The sequence below is a fragment of the Coregonus clupeaformis genome, chromosome 21 (genome assembly GCF_020615455.1).
Source record: "Coregonus clupeaformis isolate EN_2021a chromosome 21, ASM2061545v1, whole genome shotgun sequence".
NCBI lineage: Eukaryota > Metazoa > Chordata > Actinopteri > Salmoniformes > Salmonidae > Coregonus > Coregonus clupeaformis.
Window position 1 is genome coordinate 26,810,881 of NC_059212.1, and position 20,065 is coordinate 26,830,945.

General features: G+C 42.9%; 1 protein-coding gene across 1 annotated transcript in view; it reads right to left on the reverse strand.

Annotated features, from left to right (window-relative positions):
- Positions 1-20,065, reverse strand: part of LOC121535161 (partitioning defective 3 homolog) — a 222,031-nt gene that overhangs the window by 15,516 nt on the left and 186,450 nt on the right. The window contains 1 exon segment of the mRNA XM_041841940.2: positions 53-173. Within this exon segment, the coding sequence (XP_041697874.2) occupies positions 53-173 (121 nt within the window).

Consider the following 20,065-nt stretch of genomic DNA (forward strand, 5'->3'; position numbering starts at 1 on the left):
TGGAGAGCCAGGCAGGCCCGGTCTGGTTCTCAGCCCGGTCTCAGACACTCACCCAGGGCTGCTCGAAGCTGTAGGTGCGTCTCCGGTCGTCAGGGTCGTCGTCCCCCCTGGCCTGCTGGAACTCGTGCCTCAGCCGCTGTATCCGGTCATGGTTGCTAGGCGCTAGTCTGTTGCTGCAAGGGGGAGAGAGAGAGGGAGAAAATACTACATGAGCGTGGTGGTGGCCCATTTGGACAAGGCTGTGTCCCAAATAGCACACTATTCCCTATATAGTACACTACCTTTGACCAGAGCCTATAGTGCACTACTGTACATTAGGGAATAGTGTGCCCTGTTTCTATCAGCATAGCTGGGAAATGGTCCAGAAACTGGACTTTAATACACAGTAGTAGAGCCTCAAATAACATGAATCAAACTAATGTATACTAATGTATTATTCATAACCATGGAGTGTGGTGTCCCAAATGGCACCCTATTCCCTATATAGTGCACTACTTTTGACCAGAGCCCTATGAACTGTAAAGAGAATAGGGTGAATTTGGGACGTAACCAAGAACAAAGCAAAGTGGTGTGAACAGTAGATAGTCTAGCTACATCCTCAGGCCACACATCACTCACCAACTTCCTTCCATTGTCTCTAAGCCCACTCTTAACAAACAACCATGGCCCATTAAAACACATCACCTGGCTCACCTGCTTACTTATTAAACTGCCCTTGTCCAGAGAGAGAGAGGTCCTCTGTAGCTCAGTTGGTAGAGCATGGCGCTTGCCATGCCAGGATAGTGGGTTTGATTCCCGGGACCACCCATACGTAAAATGTATCCACACATGATTGTAAGTCGCTTTGGATAAAAGCATCTGCTAAATGGCATATATTAAGTCTCTACATTATACAATAGAGCAGACCTTGTCCCAGAAGCGATGATGATGATTAGGGCTGCTACGTTGACCGTATTCCATGTGACCGTTGGGTCACAGTAATCTCCTCTTATGCACTCTGGAGATGCATTGGTAGTACAACTCGCTAATGATCATCAGGTCACTAATGGTTGGTACTCAGCGCTCTATTGTCCCTCTAACCACTCTGACATCAATGCAAATAAAATCAAAAATCACATCATTATCATCAAAACAGTATAGTGCTTTTAAAACTCACCTCACTGTGATTGATTTGAAGAAAGAAGTTCAACAACAGGTTGAAACAGTGTAAAACATGGTCATTATGGATGTTGTTCCAAAGCCTAACAACGAAATGGACAGCTCTTTCAACACCCATACGCATATTAGAGTTTATGCATACGCATACCTGATAGAAACCCTGAATTAAAATGATGATTGTGCCATTATACAATACATAGCCTACTGCATATTACACATGCCAGAAAAACATAATTGGTCTAGCCTATACACCCAAATTAAACAAAATCTAGTAAATCTTCTTTGAGTGTGGACTGTATTATTATGCATACTGGATGGACTGGTTACCTTATGTTATGCTCCAAAATGTCTATCCATGAGTCTGGGAGAGAACGTATAGGCCTAGGCGATGCTGTTAGTTCATTGATTGTGCAGGGCGGCTTACAGAGTTAGCCTACAATTATAGTGAAGTTGCATTTGATTTTGAATAGCCTAGTAATAGGGATTTTTTATTTATTTTCATAATTAATAGGCTCACATTACCTTCAGCTACTGAATACATCACCACCGTGCGTTTCCATCTCCTCCACTCTCTCTCCTTCATTCCTTTCTCAAGCAAGCAAAGAGAGGAGCTGTCAACAGTTTACTATCGATGTTTCCGAACAGATTTAACTTGGTTTCCCAAATGAAGCACTGGGTAGCTGCAGGAACATGGTTGGAGAGCCCATGGAATACAGAGTTTGGTTGGAATATCACCTGTCGCGCAGCAAGAGGCAGCATGCTCCTCAAACAGTGGTTGATGTGTGTAGCGAAATAACCGGAGTCGCCTACCCAGCATGAGTGAAAAACAAACTTGTGGGACAGTGGCCTCCGTTCGCTATTCGAGTGCATTCGGATGACATGTCTTTTTCCCCCTGTTCCTGCCCATTTGATAATGATAATTGTACATATTAGTAAAGACCAGATTAAATTGAGAATATTCTGATGGGTGAAAATAGGATCACCTGATGAGAGAACAGTTGTGCAGCCTGAGGCAAGGAACAGAGCGCACACTTTTTTTGCGACTCACAAATCAGCAATAGCCTATAGTCGCATCATGCAGCCCATATATGTTTAGATTTCTAAGACATTCTAAGGTTTGTATCATTCACAACTAAAGTTTCCAAATAACTAAATCTAGCGTAGCCTATAGGACCTGTTTCAAATGATCACTTTTATACTCAACATAGCCTTCATATGCGCACTTGCTCCGGAATGGGAAAAATATACTTTCTATTTTATTCAGCCAAGTTCAATTATATTCTTCTTACTATAGAATCATATAATATAAAATAATGGCATGGGACGAATAAGCATATCTTGTCAGCTAAATGAACAAGCCTACAGCCTATGGCTTGGTGCAGAGCCGGATAACATACAGTACACAACTCCTATTCTGTTCTTCTGATTTACATTTTCTTCACTATCTTTCTTTACAACTGCCTAAATTAAATAATGGATTTATTGTGATGGTGTATATTAAATTGATTTATTAGACTTTTTAAATGTAGATGTTCCAAAGGCGTGCATCAGCGGCTTGTATGAGTAGAGGCATGGAGATGCTAAATGTGTTTATGTTAATTTGGGGGGCAATTACCATGAGACCGGCAGATCTTTGCATGACAATGACAGAGGGGAGAGGATGCCTATCTATGTATGTGAGAGGATAGCTGTGGAGGTCATCTGTGCTCCCATAGAGCGAAGCTAATTAAAACCTGACATCATCTCTGTTAGACTCTAAAATATAATATAATAATATGCCTTTTTTTTTTTTTTTTTTGTGTATGGGTGGTCCCGGGGATCGAACCCACTACCTTGGCGTTACAAGCGCCGTGCTCTACCAGCTGAGCTACAGAGGACCACTCTACCACTCCGAACAGCCATGTCAGGTGACTAGAGAGCATCAGCAGGAGAGAGATCAGAAGTTGACTTTTCAACTTTCAAACACAGCCAGTTACTTTTCTGGACATCCATTTATGATCTCTTTAAAAGCCCCAAAAGGCCAGCTCTTAAAACTCTCCTGTCTCAGGTGGTCCAATGAAATAGCCTTATACAATATCCCAGTCATTAACAACAAAGCATTGCTTCCAAAACCAGACAACTGAAACAGACAGACACATTTAAGGCTGTTTGGGGATCTATGAAATGACCTCATACATTATCTCAATCATTACCAAAAAAGCATTGTATCAATACCTAAATCATTACTGACAAACATTGGTTCCATAACCAAAGAACAGACCCATTAAGCCTGTTTAGGGTTGGAAACCGCCATGTGTGATCTGTCAAATCACTGTGATATGTAACTCAGCTATATCCCCTTTGAACACATATGACCCCGGGGCACCATGTGTGACCCTGCCTATAGGTCACAGCACCATCAGCATTCGCGACAACAGAAATCCTTTATCATATATTAGCCTGCCATGCAACCTGTGAACAGATGGCTCTCAACAGAGCACTGGGCTGTTCCCAAATGGCACCCTATTCCCTACATAGTGCACTGTTTGACCAGAGCCCACTGGGCCCTGGTCAAAGGTAGTGCACTATATAGGGAATAGTGTACCATTTGGGAGCACAGTAGGATAATTTTATTTTGAACAGTCATTGTTTAGAATGATAGTTTTAGAGCACAGTCCCTTTTCATAATACTGGGGCTGACTAATATTGAATTGGAAAAAGTGTGTGTGTGTCTCAGTGTGTGTTTGTCTCAGTGTGTGTGTCTCAGTGTGTGTGTGTGTGTCTCAGTGTGTGTGTCTCAGTGTGTGTGTGTGTGTGTCTCAGTGTGTGTGTGTGTCTCAGTGTGTGCGTGTCTCAGTGTGTGTGTGTCTCAGTGTGTGTGTGTGTGTCAGTGTGTGTGTGTGTGTGTGTCTCAGTGTGTGTGTGTGTGTGTGTGTCTCAGTGTGTGTGTGTGTGTGTCTCAGTGTGTGTGTGTGTGTGTGTGTGTCTCTCAGTGTGTGTGTGTGTGTACCCTATTCTTCTACATCATAACACTGTGTATGTAATGGAACAGGAATGTTTGGATGTTTCAAGGACCAAGGGAATTATCAAAGGCTTGTCTTCACTGACAAAAAACTAAATCAACCATAAAAAGTAACAAAAGAGAGTTAAGAAAATCCCCTGTAGTGAAGTGTGGGAGATTAAACATTAGATGAATTTCATCCTATGGACAAGCTCACTCAATATCTGCTGCTGTGTCTGGCCTGAAAGGTCAGCGTTTACAGACTTCGGCCTCTGGGGCTCAATAACAACAGACTCCCAAATGGCACCCTATTCTTCATGTAAAGCCCTATGGGCCCTGGTCAAAAGTGATGCACTACATAGGGAGCCATTTGGGATGCAAGCTTGGCCTGGGCAGGTGACTGGTGAGCTATTTATTTCATGTTATGATAGGATGTGGCCTTTAAGTTCTGTCTGTGGCTTAAAGCTTCGTCAGGACAAAGACACAATAAAAGAGGCTGCGACTTCAGCAGAACAAAATGATGCCTACAGCCAAACAAAACCACTTTAAAAAGTGCTTGGAGGCCCAGAGAGTCACACCAGTTTGGAGTGAATAGTAGCCTAGGAATGGAGCCACAGCTCTGAGTCCGGCCTTGACCTGGAGGAGTCGGTGGAGCTGTCCCCCAGGCGCTGACTCACGTCTGTGTGGCCCTGTGTGAACGTAAAGACGTACAGGAATCTCATCATTTCCTCTCAAATGGACAGCAGATGTTCGCTGCCATAAATCTAAAACTCCAGTTTGGGCGGGACAGAGAAAAGTGACGGGTCAAACTTTAAGCCAAAAGGATCCGTCACATTAGCCTGGTCACAGATTTGTTTGTGTTGTCTTGCCAACTCCTATGGGTGGCTAGGCAACACAAACAGACAATGACCATAGGAAGTTGGCTAGACAGTACAAACAGATCTTGAAACCAGGCTACTGTCAGATCACAGTCCCTATCAATTCTCCCCCCATGGAGGTCAAAATCAAAGGCTGTTTATATGGGAGCTCCTACAGTAGAATGTAAAGTACAGTAAATGACAGTAGCAGCTGATCCAAAGGCTCCTAATCCCCTGGATTACATCTGAATGGCCTCTTTCAGAGCTCCTCCTCCTTCCCAGCCTCAGGACATAACGGGAGCATCTCACAGATAGAATGGTACATAACAGAAATGGAAAACACCCATCCTGATCATATTAATATGGGGGGAGTTGGAGGCCAGAGGGAAGGGAAGAGTACCACTGGGAGCGACCGAGGCTTTATGAATACATCTCTGGATGAGCAGATCATCCCTGTTCAATCCCAGGCTGTAAAAGCCAGCTGCTGTTCTGTCAATCTCACCACCAGCAGTCAGCCCAAGAGGGCTCTTTCTATGCACTGTTTTTACTCCACAAATGAAATTTGTCTGTGTTGTGTGTGTAAATAAATGTATGCTATTTTCTTGGCCAAGGCTCACTTGCATTAAATCGTCAAACTAAATGTAGCTTCCCTGGTTAAATAAAAGATAAATACAAATAAAATAAAATCAGACAACAGGAGTCACACATGATTATGGGATCATTAGGATGGAGACAGACATTGTTATGATGAAGACCCTTGTGGTGAATGGTGTGCTCTTGGTTGAGGGGGAATGCAATAGTGACCTTCCTTCTTAAACTGAGAGGAAAATAACACATCTCTTTTGCTGCATTGACACAGGCCACAGGATCAAGGATCCATTGTTGCATTTTATTAGGATCCCCATTAGCTGTTGCAATAGCAGCAGCTACTCTTCCTGGTGTCCACACAAAACACGAAATAATACAGAACATTACATTTACATTTTTACATTTACGTCATTTTAGCAGACGCTCTTATCCAGAGCGACTTACAGTTAGTGCATACATTATTCTTTTTTATTTTCATACTGGCCCCCCGTGGGAATCGAACCCACAACCCTGGCGTTGCAAACGCCATGCTCTACCAACTGAGCTACCTCCCTGCCGGCCATTCCCTCCCCTACCCTGGACGACGCTGGGCCAATTGTGCGCCGCCCCATTGGTCTCCCGGTTGCGGCCGGCTACAGCAGAGCCTGGATTCGAACCAGGATCTCTAGTGGCACAGCTAGCACTGCGATGCAGTGCCTTAGACCACTGCGCCACTCGGGACAGTGGTCAACAGCTCAAGAACAGAACTAGATATATTTTAAACGTCACACAAAGCCTATATATCAGTACATACACACAATATCTAGGTCAAATAGGGGAGAGGCGTTGTGCCGTGAGGTGTTGCTTTATCTGTTTCATGAAAGTAGGTCTGCTGTTCATTTGAGCAAACTTTGATGGAAGGGAGTTCCATAACACCGTACATTTTCTTGAATTTTTCTGTATTTAGGGACTGTGAAAATACCCCTAATGGTATGTCTGGTGGGGTAAGTGTGTGTATCAGTGCTATGTGTAAATTGACTATGAAAATAATTTTGAATTTAACACATTAACGATTCTTATAAAAACAAGAAGTGATACAGTCAGTCTCTTCTCTACTTTTAGGCAAGAGAGACTGGCATGCATAGTATTGATATTAGCCCTCTGATTACAGTGAAGAGCAAGACGTGCTGCTCTGTTCTGGGCCAGTTGCAGTTTTTCTAGGTCCTTCTTTGCAGCACCTGACCATTTGACTGGGCAATAATCAAGATGAGATGAAACTAGAGCCAGCAGGAATTGCTTTGTTGAGTGTGGTGTCAAAAAAGCAAACCATTTCTTTATCGCGGACAGACCTCTCCCCATCTTCACAACAATTGAATTAATATCTTTTGACCATGACAGTTTACAATCCAAGGTAACACCAAGTAATTTAGTCTCCTCAACTTGCTCAACAGCCACACCATTCATTACCAGATTCAGCTGAGGTCTAGAATTTAGGGAATGATTTGTACCAAATACAATGCTCATATTTTTTGAGATATTCAGGACTAGTTTATTATTAGTTATGATTGGTGGGATCATAATCATATTGTGGGGCGGTATATACATTACATTAAGTGCCTTTCTGACAGCTGTGATTGGTCCATTAACTGATTGATTGATTTGATATGATGGATGGGGGCTCCCATGAACCCTAGGCCTAGAGAGACAGTGGTGTGTGGGTGGCGCATTCAGCCATGTTCCACCCAGCCCTCTTACTTTTGGCTGCATCTCAAATGTCACCCTATTCACCTATATACTACAATACTTTGGGCCCTGGTCAAAAGTAGTGAACTATAAAGGGAATAGGGTGCCATTTGGGACGCAGGCTTTATCTCTCTGTTTACGACCCCCCACCACCACCATCCATCACACTCGACATCTCACCAGTCGATCATGGCCATGACAGCAGGCCATTATGGCAGAGCTGACTGTGATGGTGTACAGTAGGGGTTGAGCAGTGCTAATACTGTATTCACATGATCATTTTGCACCTCTATTGTTGCCTGTGCTTTCAGTGTATTTATCTAGTGATGTGTAACAGATTCCTAGGGCCTGAAGGCTACTGTTCTATGAACAATTTTGGAGGAGGCCTAGATATTTCACTATTGTCTGCTTTGGTGAAACAGTAGACATTATATAGTACAATGAAGCATGCATGAGATGCACTGTCTGTATGGTACAGCAGCGATTTGAGATATGGCACTTATATGACATAGATAGCAAGGCATGCTTAGAAGGCTCCCTTCCTAGTAAAAGAGACAGTGTTACCAATGGAGGACAAGCAGTTCAATTTATTTGCTTGTTGTAGCCTAGTACACCATTGATAGGTTGGTTTGTAAAGCATGACATTGGCCATAAATTAAAAGCAGGCCTATATCATGTTACACACATTGTTGCTACTGGTGGTGCCATAACCCTGAAATGGAAAACCCACTTAACCATCTCTCTCCATAACAGTACAATTTAGTGCGAGTAAAAATCAGGCAAATGTTTTATTACCGTCTCAGACGTTCTGACAGCAGTTGCTCTGGAAATATATTGATACATTGCAAAACTGAAATGCCACTTAAATCTATTCCATTATAGTCTGTGGATTCCAATGTTTACTGTCAAGGAGGTTACACTTGGTTGCAGCCAATGGGATGGATATTACTTTAACCTAGGGCCACTGGAGCAAGGGAAGCTTGGCTGCGTATGGCTACCGTTGGACATTTAGATGTGTTTGGGATAATTGTTTGGTTATAGCCATTGCTTTGTTTTGCCATTTCATAACTAAATGCAACAGAATCATTATTTCACTTGACTGAAACTGGCTCACTGAAATGAAAGGTTGTGATGATAAAACACAAAAGGTGACATTTTGTCATCCTAATTTAATACAGTTGCTTAAAACATTCTAAAAGTAGTAAATAATTCATCACTTCGAATTATGACTTCTTGATTTATGATGTTGGGCTGAAATGTATCCTCCCTTGAATCTTTCAAGGAGCTACCGTGGAGCTGGTAGGTAGTTGTGCCAGTGTCTGGCCAGGAGAGGCAGAGCCAGTGTCCAAAATGGCACCCTGTATCGTGTACTACTTATGACCAGAGCCCTATGGACCCTATAAAAGGAATAGGGTGCTATTTGGAACGCACAGCGTATTTTATCAGTGTGAGTAAGCTCTCTCCGTATTTTTTCTGATATACACAGATAAAGACAGTTGGCAGTGTGTGTTGGCTCTTGGCCAGAGGCACTGCCCTTTGAAGAGAGGGTGTGTTTTGAATCGCGTCTGAGAACGTTTGGAACGTGCATAAAGAGTCTAATTTTGCCCGGGTCATGGACAGTAGCTGAAACCATTAGCCTTGGGTCCTCTGGCCCACTGAGCAAGTGGATATATCAAAACCCTTTTTTTTAGCAGTCTACTTTCCTCTCAGTGGAGAACAAACTAGACCAAACACAGTATGACCTGGGTTTCTACCTCAAATGCACTGCGTTTGATTGAATTACTAGTCTAGGCCTGTGTGTGATGACTTTGGTATTGATCAGCATCTACTGCAAATGAAGACTCAACGCAACTTCATTACAGTAATTATCCCAGATAACCCTGAGATTATATTTTATCCCAGGTAGTAAATTTACATAATGAGTCTAAAAATCCTTAGTTTTTAGCACCATCATGTAGAACACAGACAGAGGCGTATGGAGCATCTAATCTACACAGAGTATCAACAGGCCTAAACAGCAGTCTTCGTGAGGACTCAAGGATTTAAGCTACTCTCAGCTGGGTCACAGTAGCAGATAGCAGGGAGCCAGGCACCGGAGTACAACATACTGACTAAGGGCATCAGTCAGTGAGTCTCTCAGTGGATGTTTTGAGAAGCTCTCGATCAATACAACTTGATTATCAGATTTTGCATCTTTTCTTTGTGAGAGGATGTAAGGCCCGCTTCTCTCCATCTGATAACATTACTCAACCAACTGCTACAGCTGCCGCTGGCTTTGGACCTATACTCATTTCTTCATCAGCTGGGTATATCAGTAACCACATCAGCTGGGTATATCAGTAACCACATCAGCTGGGTATATCAGTAACCACATCAGCTGGGTATATCAGTAACCACATCAGCTGGGTATATCAGTAACCACATCAGCAAATGTTTTTTCTATCCTCGTATTGTAGTTAGCAAAACAGTCACATCTCTGGGTATAAATCCCAGAGAATGAATCTGTTTAATTAAATGTTTAATTAAAATGGTGACTTTTAATTAAGAATCAAGTCAATGATTTTATTAGAAATTCACATGAAGGATTATTCTCTGATGCGGTAAGATAGCCATCAAACACACAGGGAGTCCCTATGGAATATTCCCTTGTTCTAATATAATTTCCCCCTGTTCTAACATAATATTGCCCTGTTCTACCTACCCCTTCCCGTATTTCCATGCAAACAGAGGTCTGTTTTCAGTAAATCAGATACTGTAAATCCATTTAGATAGACCTTTTGCTTTTAGGACAAAAAGATTGATGAATAAAGATGAAATGTTCATAGGATTGTTGAATCGCTTTTACAAGTCCATACTGCCCTTACCTCGTCTGCTAGGCTTACAGATGGTATGTTTCCTTAAGGACTTGCCGTCTTAAACAGATGCTGCAGTGGAGAATGTAAAGGGAATAAGAAGGGTTGTGAGAAAGGGTATGTCTCTCTATAGGGCCTTGGTCAAAAGTAGTGCACTATATAGGGAACAGGGTGCCATTTGGGACACTTTCACGAGCCCTCTCCATGCATAACGTAATGGTGACCGTTCTAGTCCTGATAGAGAGAAAGATAGGAGCACATAGGTGGCTGGGCAATTTGGAGGATGTTTACTAGGACAATGAGTACATAGGACAATGTGTACATGACTATGGGTGCAGGGGCATGCACGTATATTTCTTTCTTCCACTGGATCATGGAATGCATATGTGATTCAATGGGGAAGTCAATATAGAGATGTTCTGACGGACATTCTGTGGACAACCTAAGTGGACATTCCAAGTGGACACTCCAAGCAGCACAGTCTGACAGTCAAAGGGCCACAGTATGAAGCCTACGTTGGCCATCCCATATATCATGATCTGGGCTTTAGCTGAAGCTTATCTGGATATACTCTGAATAAGGGACACATTATTCACATAAATGAAAAGCGGATTCCAGTCATCAATACTATGCAACGAAAGAGATCATCCTTTCCAAAGCAGCAACAGGAAACAGATGAGAGGCCCATATGGCTGGGCTAAGGCGACTGAAGCCAAAGGAAATATCAAGAGCGAGGATAAAGGATAAATTTAATTCTAATTTGAATTCTGGAATGGAATGGGGGAGGCCTGACTGATAGTGTAATTTTAATGCACCATGATAACTTCAGCATGCGGCGGGCGATGGTGGCAGAGGGGGGAAATCAAATTGAAGCTGTCCAATTTCTAGGCTGGATCATCTGCGCTCTGAGGAGTATGGCTTTTCCGTTTCTCAGTCAAAAAAATGGGGAGTGACTGATGGCACTTTCAGGGTAATTGTTCCCCATTTCAGAGGCTTTAAAGGAATACTTCAGGACTTTAGCATGTCTTTAGCACGCAGACAAAAGTATACAAGGGTTCATCTGACTCTGGGGAAGTAGACAACAGGCTTCATTGCCAAAATCCTGAAGTATCTCTTTAATGTCTGTAGAGTTGGAGAAAACCTAGCTAGCATCTAATAAATAATGATTTAGTCAAATTATAGGCCATTAGGGGGCATTATCGGATTGTCATATTTTGCTGATGATTGTTAAACTGTAAGAAATGCCAATAAATATATTGTAAAAAATAAAAATGGAGGTCATTATGATCCCGAGGCAGGCAGGGCCCTTTCTCGCGCTTCAGGACTTCGTCCCAAATGAGCTATACGGCCTCTTGTCAAAAGATAGGGCATTGGTTAAAGGTAGTGCACTATGTGTGGAAAGTGTGCCATTTGGGACACATCCTAGGACTTCTCACTGAGGTGAAAATGGAGGAAGAAAAGTAGACAAGTCTTTGTTCTGGGACTGCAGTGATGTTTTGGAAAAGTAACACCTTTTGATGCTGTATGATTACTATGTTAATCTGTGTCCAATATGCCACAGAAACAGTTCAGACAGACTACATCCCAAACAGCACCCTATTCCCTACATAGTACACTACTTTTGACCAGGGCCTATAGGGCTGTGGTCATAAGTAATGCACCATATAGGTAATAGAGTGTCATTTGAGACGCAACCACAGTCGAGTAAAGCCTAGCTATGCCTGCTGTTTTAGATGGCTTATCTATTGCAACACGCAAGAACAAAAACGAAGTCTGTATTCAATTCACCCTGATGTAGGTTCCCCTGTGTAGTTTAGAAACATTGACTCTAACACTTTGAAGATACACATTCTGACTGGGGTGTCTCTGTTTTATGAGGGCTTTGCATGGGAACACACCATGGTTTTGACCTAATTGGCACCCTATTCCCTATATAGTGCACTATTTTTTTACCAGAGCTCTATGAGCACTATATAGGGAATAGGGTGCTATTTGAAAACACAAACCATGAGAATGTTCAGGGTAAGCTTAATGCCCCTCGTTCACACAAAATCCAACGCACATTTATGAAATAAAAATGAAAAGATGACCAGAAATGAATTACATTTGTGAGAGGAAACAAAGAGAAAGAGGACAATCTTCAATGAAACATCCTGTTTAGGAAACTCCAAGGGGAAATGAGGCAACTGGCTCTCTCTGAAGGTCTGAATACCAAATGGCACACTATTCCTTTTATAGAGCACTACCTTTTACAAGGGACCATAGGGCTCTGGTCCAAAGTAGTGCACTATAAAATAAATAGGTTGCCATTTGGGACTCATCCAAGAAAATTTTCAAATTAAGGCACCAAAACACATGTAGTAAATCAATTAAGTTAACTAATCTTATTTTCATTTATGGTCCAGGGACTATGTGTGATTTTGATATAATTATTTCTGAAGCTTAGAGATCACTGAGGGACTGTTTGCATTGGATAAAATACAACGCATATGGACCACACTTATCTACTCATATTTAAACAGACAGCAAACAGGAGAGCAGATGTTGCAGTTAAACCCAGGTTGAGTCCCAAATGGTACTCTATTACCTTTATAATGCACTACTTTTGACCAGGGCCCATAGAAGTGCACTATATAGGGAATAGGGTGCCATTTGTGACATAGTCCCTGTATCTCCCACCAGAGCTTCAATCCAGGAGCACCATGGGCACCCTCTCCTTGGCCCAGAGGGGAAGGAACAGACCAGGTGCTGAGGAGGGGAAGGAACAGACCAGGTGCTGAGGAGGGGAAGGAACAGACCAGGTGCTGAGGAGGGGAAGGAACAGACCAGGTGCTGAGGAGGGGAAGGAACAGACCAGGTGCTGAGGAGGGGAAGGAACAGACCAGGTGCTGAGGAGGGGAAGGAACAGACCAGGTGCTGAGGAGTGAACCAGGCTTAATCCGTTTTCCCAGGACGCAGCTCAAACACTTTCCTACCTTAGTTTCTCAAGACAAATATTTCAAAGGAGGCCATCAAAATATCCACCCCATCCGTGGGGCAGAGCGGTTTCCTCCCCTCTGCCTCCCCACCAAACTCCTTCCTGTCTTCTCATTGTACTGACCTGTAGGGACTGCCCTCAGATGGAATGTTCTACTCTCTGTGCTGCCATGTGTGTTTAGAGATGGGGCCTTGGTTCTTCCAACCAAATGCTGTTCATACATATAGTTCGTAATGCTGTTCATTCTGGGGTTGACTGCTTTTTCACCTGTGTAGGTGTGCTGCAGAAAGATAGAGTAAGCTCCCCATGTTAACCATTTACTACAGTATTCTATACCTGTCCAGCAGACATGGCTGTCCAACTATAAGAGCAGTATATAGTATTTCTAGAAATGTATTTAAAAATGCAATATGCAGAAATCGCGCCGCCATTTCCTGCTTGCTAAAATTAAAATAGTTTGCCTATTTTCTGTTTATGTGACAAAACAAGCAGTCATTGTGTAGAAAATCCTTGCACCATCTAAACCGCTGTGAAATATATTTTCCATAACCAAAAATACTGTATTTTCAGCTGTTTGAAGCTGGTGTACAAAACAGAAAGTAAAAGACACAAAAACTAAACTTAAGAACAGGAAGCATAGAAATAGCGCACATAGAACAGATCTGCCACTTGTTATACTTCCTTGCAATGAGAATGACATATCTATAACTCACATTTCTAAGTGAATTTGGTCAGGTCACACCAAAGGTTATATATTATAGCTTTAATTAGCACTATGTTTTAACATAGTAATAATCAAAAAAGCAACATGAGGCATCTTCTTATTTGAACATGCCTCTAAATGTAGGTGAAAAGGTGAACCTGACCAGTAAACCTATGGTATAGGGGCATTTCCATCAAAAAGGTGAACCTGACCAGTAAACCTATGGTATAGGGGCATTTCCATCAGAAATGTCCCATGAGCACCAACATGTGAGGTTTATAGAAGAATATCAAATTGGTTGTGAAATGAAAGCTAAGAGTGTATATTTTTGGGAAATGAAGGCATAGATAGTCTTTTTACAATTTTACATCTTAAAAATGTGGCATAAGTAAAGGGTTTGATTTCTGGATAAACAGATGGAAAAGGGGTCTTAAATATTGCCTTGTAATTCAATTAACAAAAACCCACATATCTTTTAAGATATTTTCTAATTTCTCTCCCTCATGAGGGAGGATAATGAAAGTTCACAGAAGTAACAAGTAAGTAGTGGTAGACCTAACAATTAGTTAGTGATTTTACTGATATCAATTTTGTTGATGAATTATTAAGTGATTAAAACTCGTAAATATGTTACCAAATTGGCAATGGATATACAAAAACATAAAAACCTTAAAATAAATGTTAAAAAAGTCTGAGTCTGGACAACCCCTCTCTCTCTGCCTCTCACTCCAGTTAATGTCACCTCTTACTGACACCTGCCCATGAACCCCCTCTCTTTCCACCCTCACCCACTGAGCACCGACCTAAACCAGACATCAGGGGACATTGAAAAGTAGTTAAAATTTGGTCATTCAAACCTGGCCTTGATGTTTACGTCCACAGATGGACAGGACTGGACCAAATCGGAACCTACCATAGATGTATGTTTCACAAGTTTGGATAGTACAGTGAGTAGAGCACAGTAGAGTACAGTACAATACAGTAAAGAAAAGTATAGTACAGTATAATAGAGTAGAAGAGAGTACAGTATATTGTATAAACTGTGCTCTGCTGTGCTGTGATGTCCAAACTTGTGAAACATGAGGAGAATGACATTGACATCCATGATTATACATTTCCGTATAGTACAGATCTGGGACCCATGATGTAATTCCATTACCTGGTGTAAATCCACTACACTTACTATAGTTCAACAACCAAAATATATTTTTTCAAACTCAAGGAGCCATGTCATAGCTGACACGCCATTCTTTCTGCAGATATTTAACAGACTTTCTAGAAAACGTGGGCGCATTAAAACCTGAGGGAGATTTTACTGTAATTTCGTTACCAAAGTTTGCATCTGCACAGTTCTTCCACTAAATTAGTTTTTGAAAAATATTCTGTGGAAATTGTTAAAAGTAGTCCTTGTGCATATGGTTTGCTAAACATTAAAATCAATGTTTTTTGTTTGGCATACATTTTAAAGTGGAAAAACTGAGTCAAAGCGTAATTCCTTTACCTTGGAATTGCCCATAGCTAACACAACAACCTTGAAAGGGTAGGTAATAAATTCATACCATAGCCAACCAAACACTTCCCCTAGTCACACACTCACCTCTCTGACCTCACTTAAAAATATTTCGAATCTAGGCCTTAGCACAGCTGTCTTGAGTCTGAAAGTTCAGAGGGCTATGTGATGTGTGTGTGGACTCAAAGCCCAAGACAGACACAAGATGAGACAAGTGCAGCGCATCAAAGAGCACGACTGGAAATCTCCAGAAATCATGTCAGGTTTTTTTCTTTTTTTGGCAGACACACGTCGCACCGTCTCCACAGTTCAAATCCCTCCAGACAACCAGACAGAGAAGCAGCCTGTGAAGTCCCTGACAGAACTCCCTTAGTAGGGCTGGGGGGTAGTGGGGGGGTAGAGGAAGGAAGGTGGAAAGGGGGTCAGTGAAGGTAGGGCTGGGGTGGGTGGGTGGGTGCGGGAGAGATGGTCAGTGGAGGGAAAGTAGGGTTGAGGTGGAGGCGTGAAAGGAAAGAGAGTTAGTAAAGGGAGAGACTAATGGTGAGGGAGAGGGAGGAGAGACCAAGGGTATAGGAGAGAGAGGGTCGGTGGAGGTAGGGCTGGGGTGGCGAGGGGAGAAAGGGTCAGTAAAGGGAGGAGGGGAGGCCTGGGGAACAGTAAGACTAATCCATGGAGGCTGTTCAGGGCAGCTGCTGACACAGGCCTGTTTCATCCACCGCTTACAGGGTCCCATAAATAACACCCTTACTATGAGGGGCCGCCATGGTGCTCTTAAGTGTGCCACTTTAAAAGGATCCACTGTCATTACATCTGTCTGTGTTCACAACTGCACCCTATTCCCTTTATAGTGCACTACTTTTGATCTGGTCAAAAGTAGTGCACTATATAGGGAATAGGATGCAATTTGGGACGCAGTCAGAAGTCCAGGGCGTTTGAAGTGACGGAAGGCCCGGCCTGGTGTGGAACTAGAGGTGGTGACCTCACTATAGCAGGCCTGTAACACTGACACTGGGCCAGGCATAAGTCACAGGCCCTCTGGGGCCCACCCAGCCCAAGACCACAGCCACAGAGTCCGTCCCAAATGGCACCCTAATCCCTGTGCAGCCCATACGGCTCAGGTCAAAAGTAGAGCAGTATATAGGGAATAGGGTGCCACTTGGGACACAACCCTGGAACATACAACCCCATCCCCTCTTTCTCCATGCCCCCTCTCTCATGATCACCCCCATCACTCCACCTTATTGAGGTGCCAGCTTCCAACACCTATGGGACCACCTGCCAGCCACAATGGACCACAACAAGACAGCAGCAAAACACCACAGCTAACATTACAGAACATAGCAGCAGCTGAGTTAGTTTATGTTGCTGCTGGTTCAAGCAGCCTAGGAGACTGCTGAGATGTTTATTTCTCAGAGTCCGTATTCATAAAAGTTTCTCAGAGCGGGAGTGCTGATCTAGGATCAGTTTTGCCTTTTAAATCATAATGAATACAATTATATGGAAAGGGAGGAGATGCTTGATACATATGGCCCCTGATCTATGAGGAATACCTGGATATTTTGTTTCTATTCACAATAATGCATTAGTATCCATCTCAAGATACATTAAATCAGTGATGCATGCACAAATGGCTTATTATTCATTCACTATTCACTAGCCTTTAGGGTATGGAGGAAAGGGGAACACTTCCATAAGGAAATAGTCAAATACTGTCAAGTGCAGTATTGCTACTTCCATGAAGTAGAAGGTATAGTCATTCTAAGAAACTACAGCACACTACATGTGCTCGTCATATACTACTACAGTACTCATACAATACCACTACAGTACTCATACAATACCTTCTTTGTGTCACTGAGTTCCAAGCAGCATGCAAAGCAACAAGGGCAATGGGTGGAAACCAACACAAGTATTATTATTTCAATTGACATTAAGCTTTAGGGCAACACTGACACAAATGCCTCACAAATACCACTAAGAAAGGAACCGGGGGGATTAGTAAAGATGATGGATGTTCACACCCAAATCCACTCCTTTTTTGGAAGGATTATACAGAAAAGTAGTCACCAAATACATACGGTATTAAAGTCCTAAAATACGTTACAAAAAGGCGTAAGCTTCTCTTTTATTTAAGCAATAAGGCCTGAGGGGGTGTGGTATATGGCCAATATACCATGGCTAAGGGCTGTTCTTAGGCATGACGCAACGCAACCCGGAGCCCTTAGCTATGATATATTGGCCATATATCACAAACCCCCAAGGTGCCTTATTGCTATAATAAACTGTTTACCAACGTAATTAGGGCAGTAAAAAGCACTTCTCATACCTGTGGTATATGGTCTGATACACCATGGCTGTCAGCCAATCAGCATTCAGGGCTCGAACCACCCAGTTTATAACAAGGATGATACCACAGCATTGTTGAATACTCGTTTCTGATTGGCTAGAATGGCATTCTAGAATGGACATTAAAACCAGATAACGGGACAGTTGGAAAAGATAGAAGTCAAAATTTTCTAGCTATGCCAGGCAAAATGGGCCATTATCAGCTCATTGTTATAGATGTATCCAAATGAATGTCAGTAGAAAACAGCTACTTTGTTGTTATTCTGGCTGCAGAGGTCGTGACTCTGTAGTCGTAGCTAGCTGGCAAGCAAGGGATAAGAACGTTGCCGGACCACAAAAAAAAAACGAACGACTGTGTCGCCCGTAAATATCGAACTAATCGAACGAACGACTGGGTCACGTCTCTAGCAACCAAAAGAAGAGACAGTATGACATCTGAGCTATAGTAGTCATTGTAGTAGGTTCCAATAAATATACACATCATATTTCCTCTGGGCAAAAACTGGCCAATTCACACTGAGAAAGGCAATTTTCGAATGCTTGGTTTTTATGGCGGTTTCCTGTATAAGCCTATGGAACCACAGCCCAGAGGGGAAGGACAGGGTAGCCCCCAGTAGCCCTGCTTGACCCACAATACTGCCACTGGGACACCCCTCTGGGGAGGAATCATATCCCCTCCATTCTCTCAAATGGCACCCTATTCCCTTTATAGTGCACTACTTTTGACCAGGGTCCATTGGGCTCTGGTCAAAAGTAGTGCACTTTATAGGGAATATCGTGCTCAGACATAGTCACCCCCATCACACCACCCTATATGTATCTGACTGACGGGGAATACATATAGAGTCCTATACCCCGGTGTCATTCAGACACAGATAGACAGTGACTGATGGGTATTTAGTAGAAACAAAGCACACACCAATGCACCACTCTGTCTATAGCAGTCTAGCTGACTATAGTGAGCTATCAATATTCAATAAGCACACATATCATATGGGAGGACAGAGGAATAATATGCCCCAATCAGGTGTTAATGAGGTCACATCTGCACAGATATGAGCCATGGAATCATGAATGGACCAATAAAAATCCACAGAACATCTTAAATAATTGGATATGATGAAGGGCCCCTTACTTGATTGGCTAAATTGATTGGCTGGTAGTGGAGTGACTAACTGCTCTGTGCGCTACACTGTGCTGGTGTGGTATAAATCATGTGTTAAAAGGATGTTCACTGGGACTCCAATGCATATTGATTTGTCATTATTTGTAATAACAGACCAGGGGTGGAAGGGGTGGGGGCCAGTGGCCATCCATTACCCAGGGGAAAAAAGACAAAATCAATAGGTCTGGGTCTGCATCCCAAATGGCACCCTATTCCCTAAAAAGTGAACTACTTTTGACCAGGGCTCATAGTAGTGCACTATATAGGGAATAGGGTACAATTCCGGATACAGGCAATGTCGAGGATAGGTCTTGCCATAGAGCTTTTGTCACGCACACTTCTCTCCTCGTTCATCGGGGACATATCATTAAGGAAAAAGTGGACAAGGCATGACAGTTTTTACGAAGCCAGGAGGAAATGGTATATGTATTTTAATAAGTTCAATTCTTTAGATGTGGCTGTGTAACCTTCAGTTGATTGTAAGAGTTAAATAGCTCAAGCCATGACCATACACCATGACATCTGTTATACATTCCCCCACAACCACCCCTGGAACCTAGGCTATGTCCCAAATGGCACCCTATTCCCTACATAGTGCACTACTTTTGACCGCGCTGGTCAAAAGTAGTGCACTGTATAGGGAATAGGGTGCCATTTGGGACGATCACCTTACTATACATGGTTCCTTTGTGGACCCTGTCAAGTTTGTCAAATCCTGCCTTTTTATCCCAACCAATCCTTCTGTAAAGGCACGTAACATCAGCACCTGCACTTCTCAGCTACTGAGGCCCTACACCAGCCTATGTGTCAGTGATCACAGAGTGCAGAGAAAGAGGGAAAACCATGCTACAACCTGCAACTACATGCATGCACATACACAGAAAAACACCCTGGACCCCAACCGATAGACCTGTCAACACTATGCCTCGAACTGGCCCTGCTCTCCAGTCATGGGCTATCATTCTCCCAACCACCAACCAAAGGGCCTCTGTAGCCCATTCTGAATTGCACCAGGGGGCCCCTCCTCAACCAGTCCCCCTCACACAGGAGGCCTGGAATGCGTCCCAAATGGCACCCTATTCACTCTGGTCAAAAGTAGTTCACTATAAAGGGAATAGGGTACCATTTGGGACGCACCTTGCTTGTGACAGCAGCTGTCAGACCTCTGCAGTGAAAACTGACCTGTTCTGGGTCTGGATATTCTCAG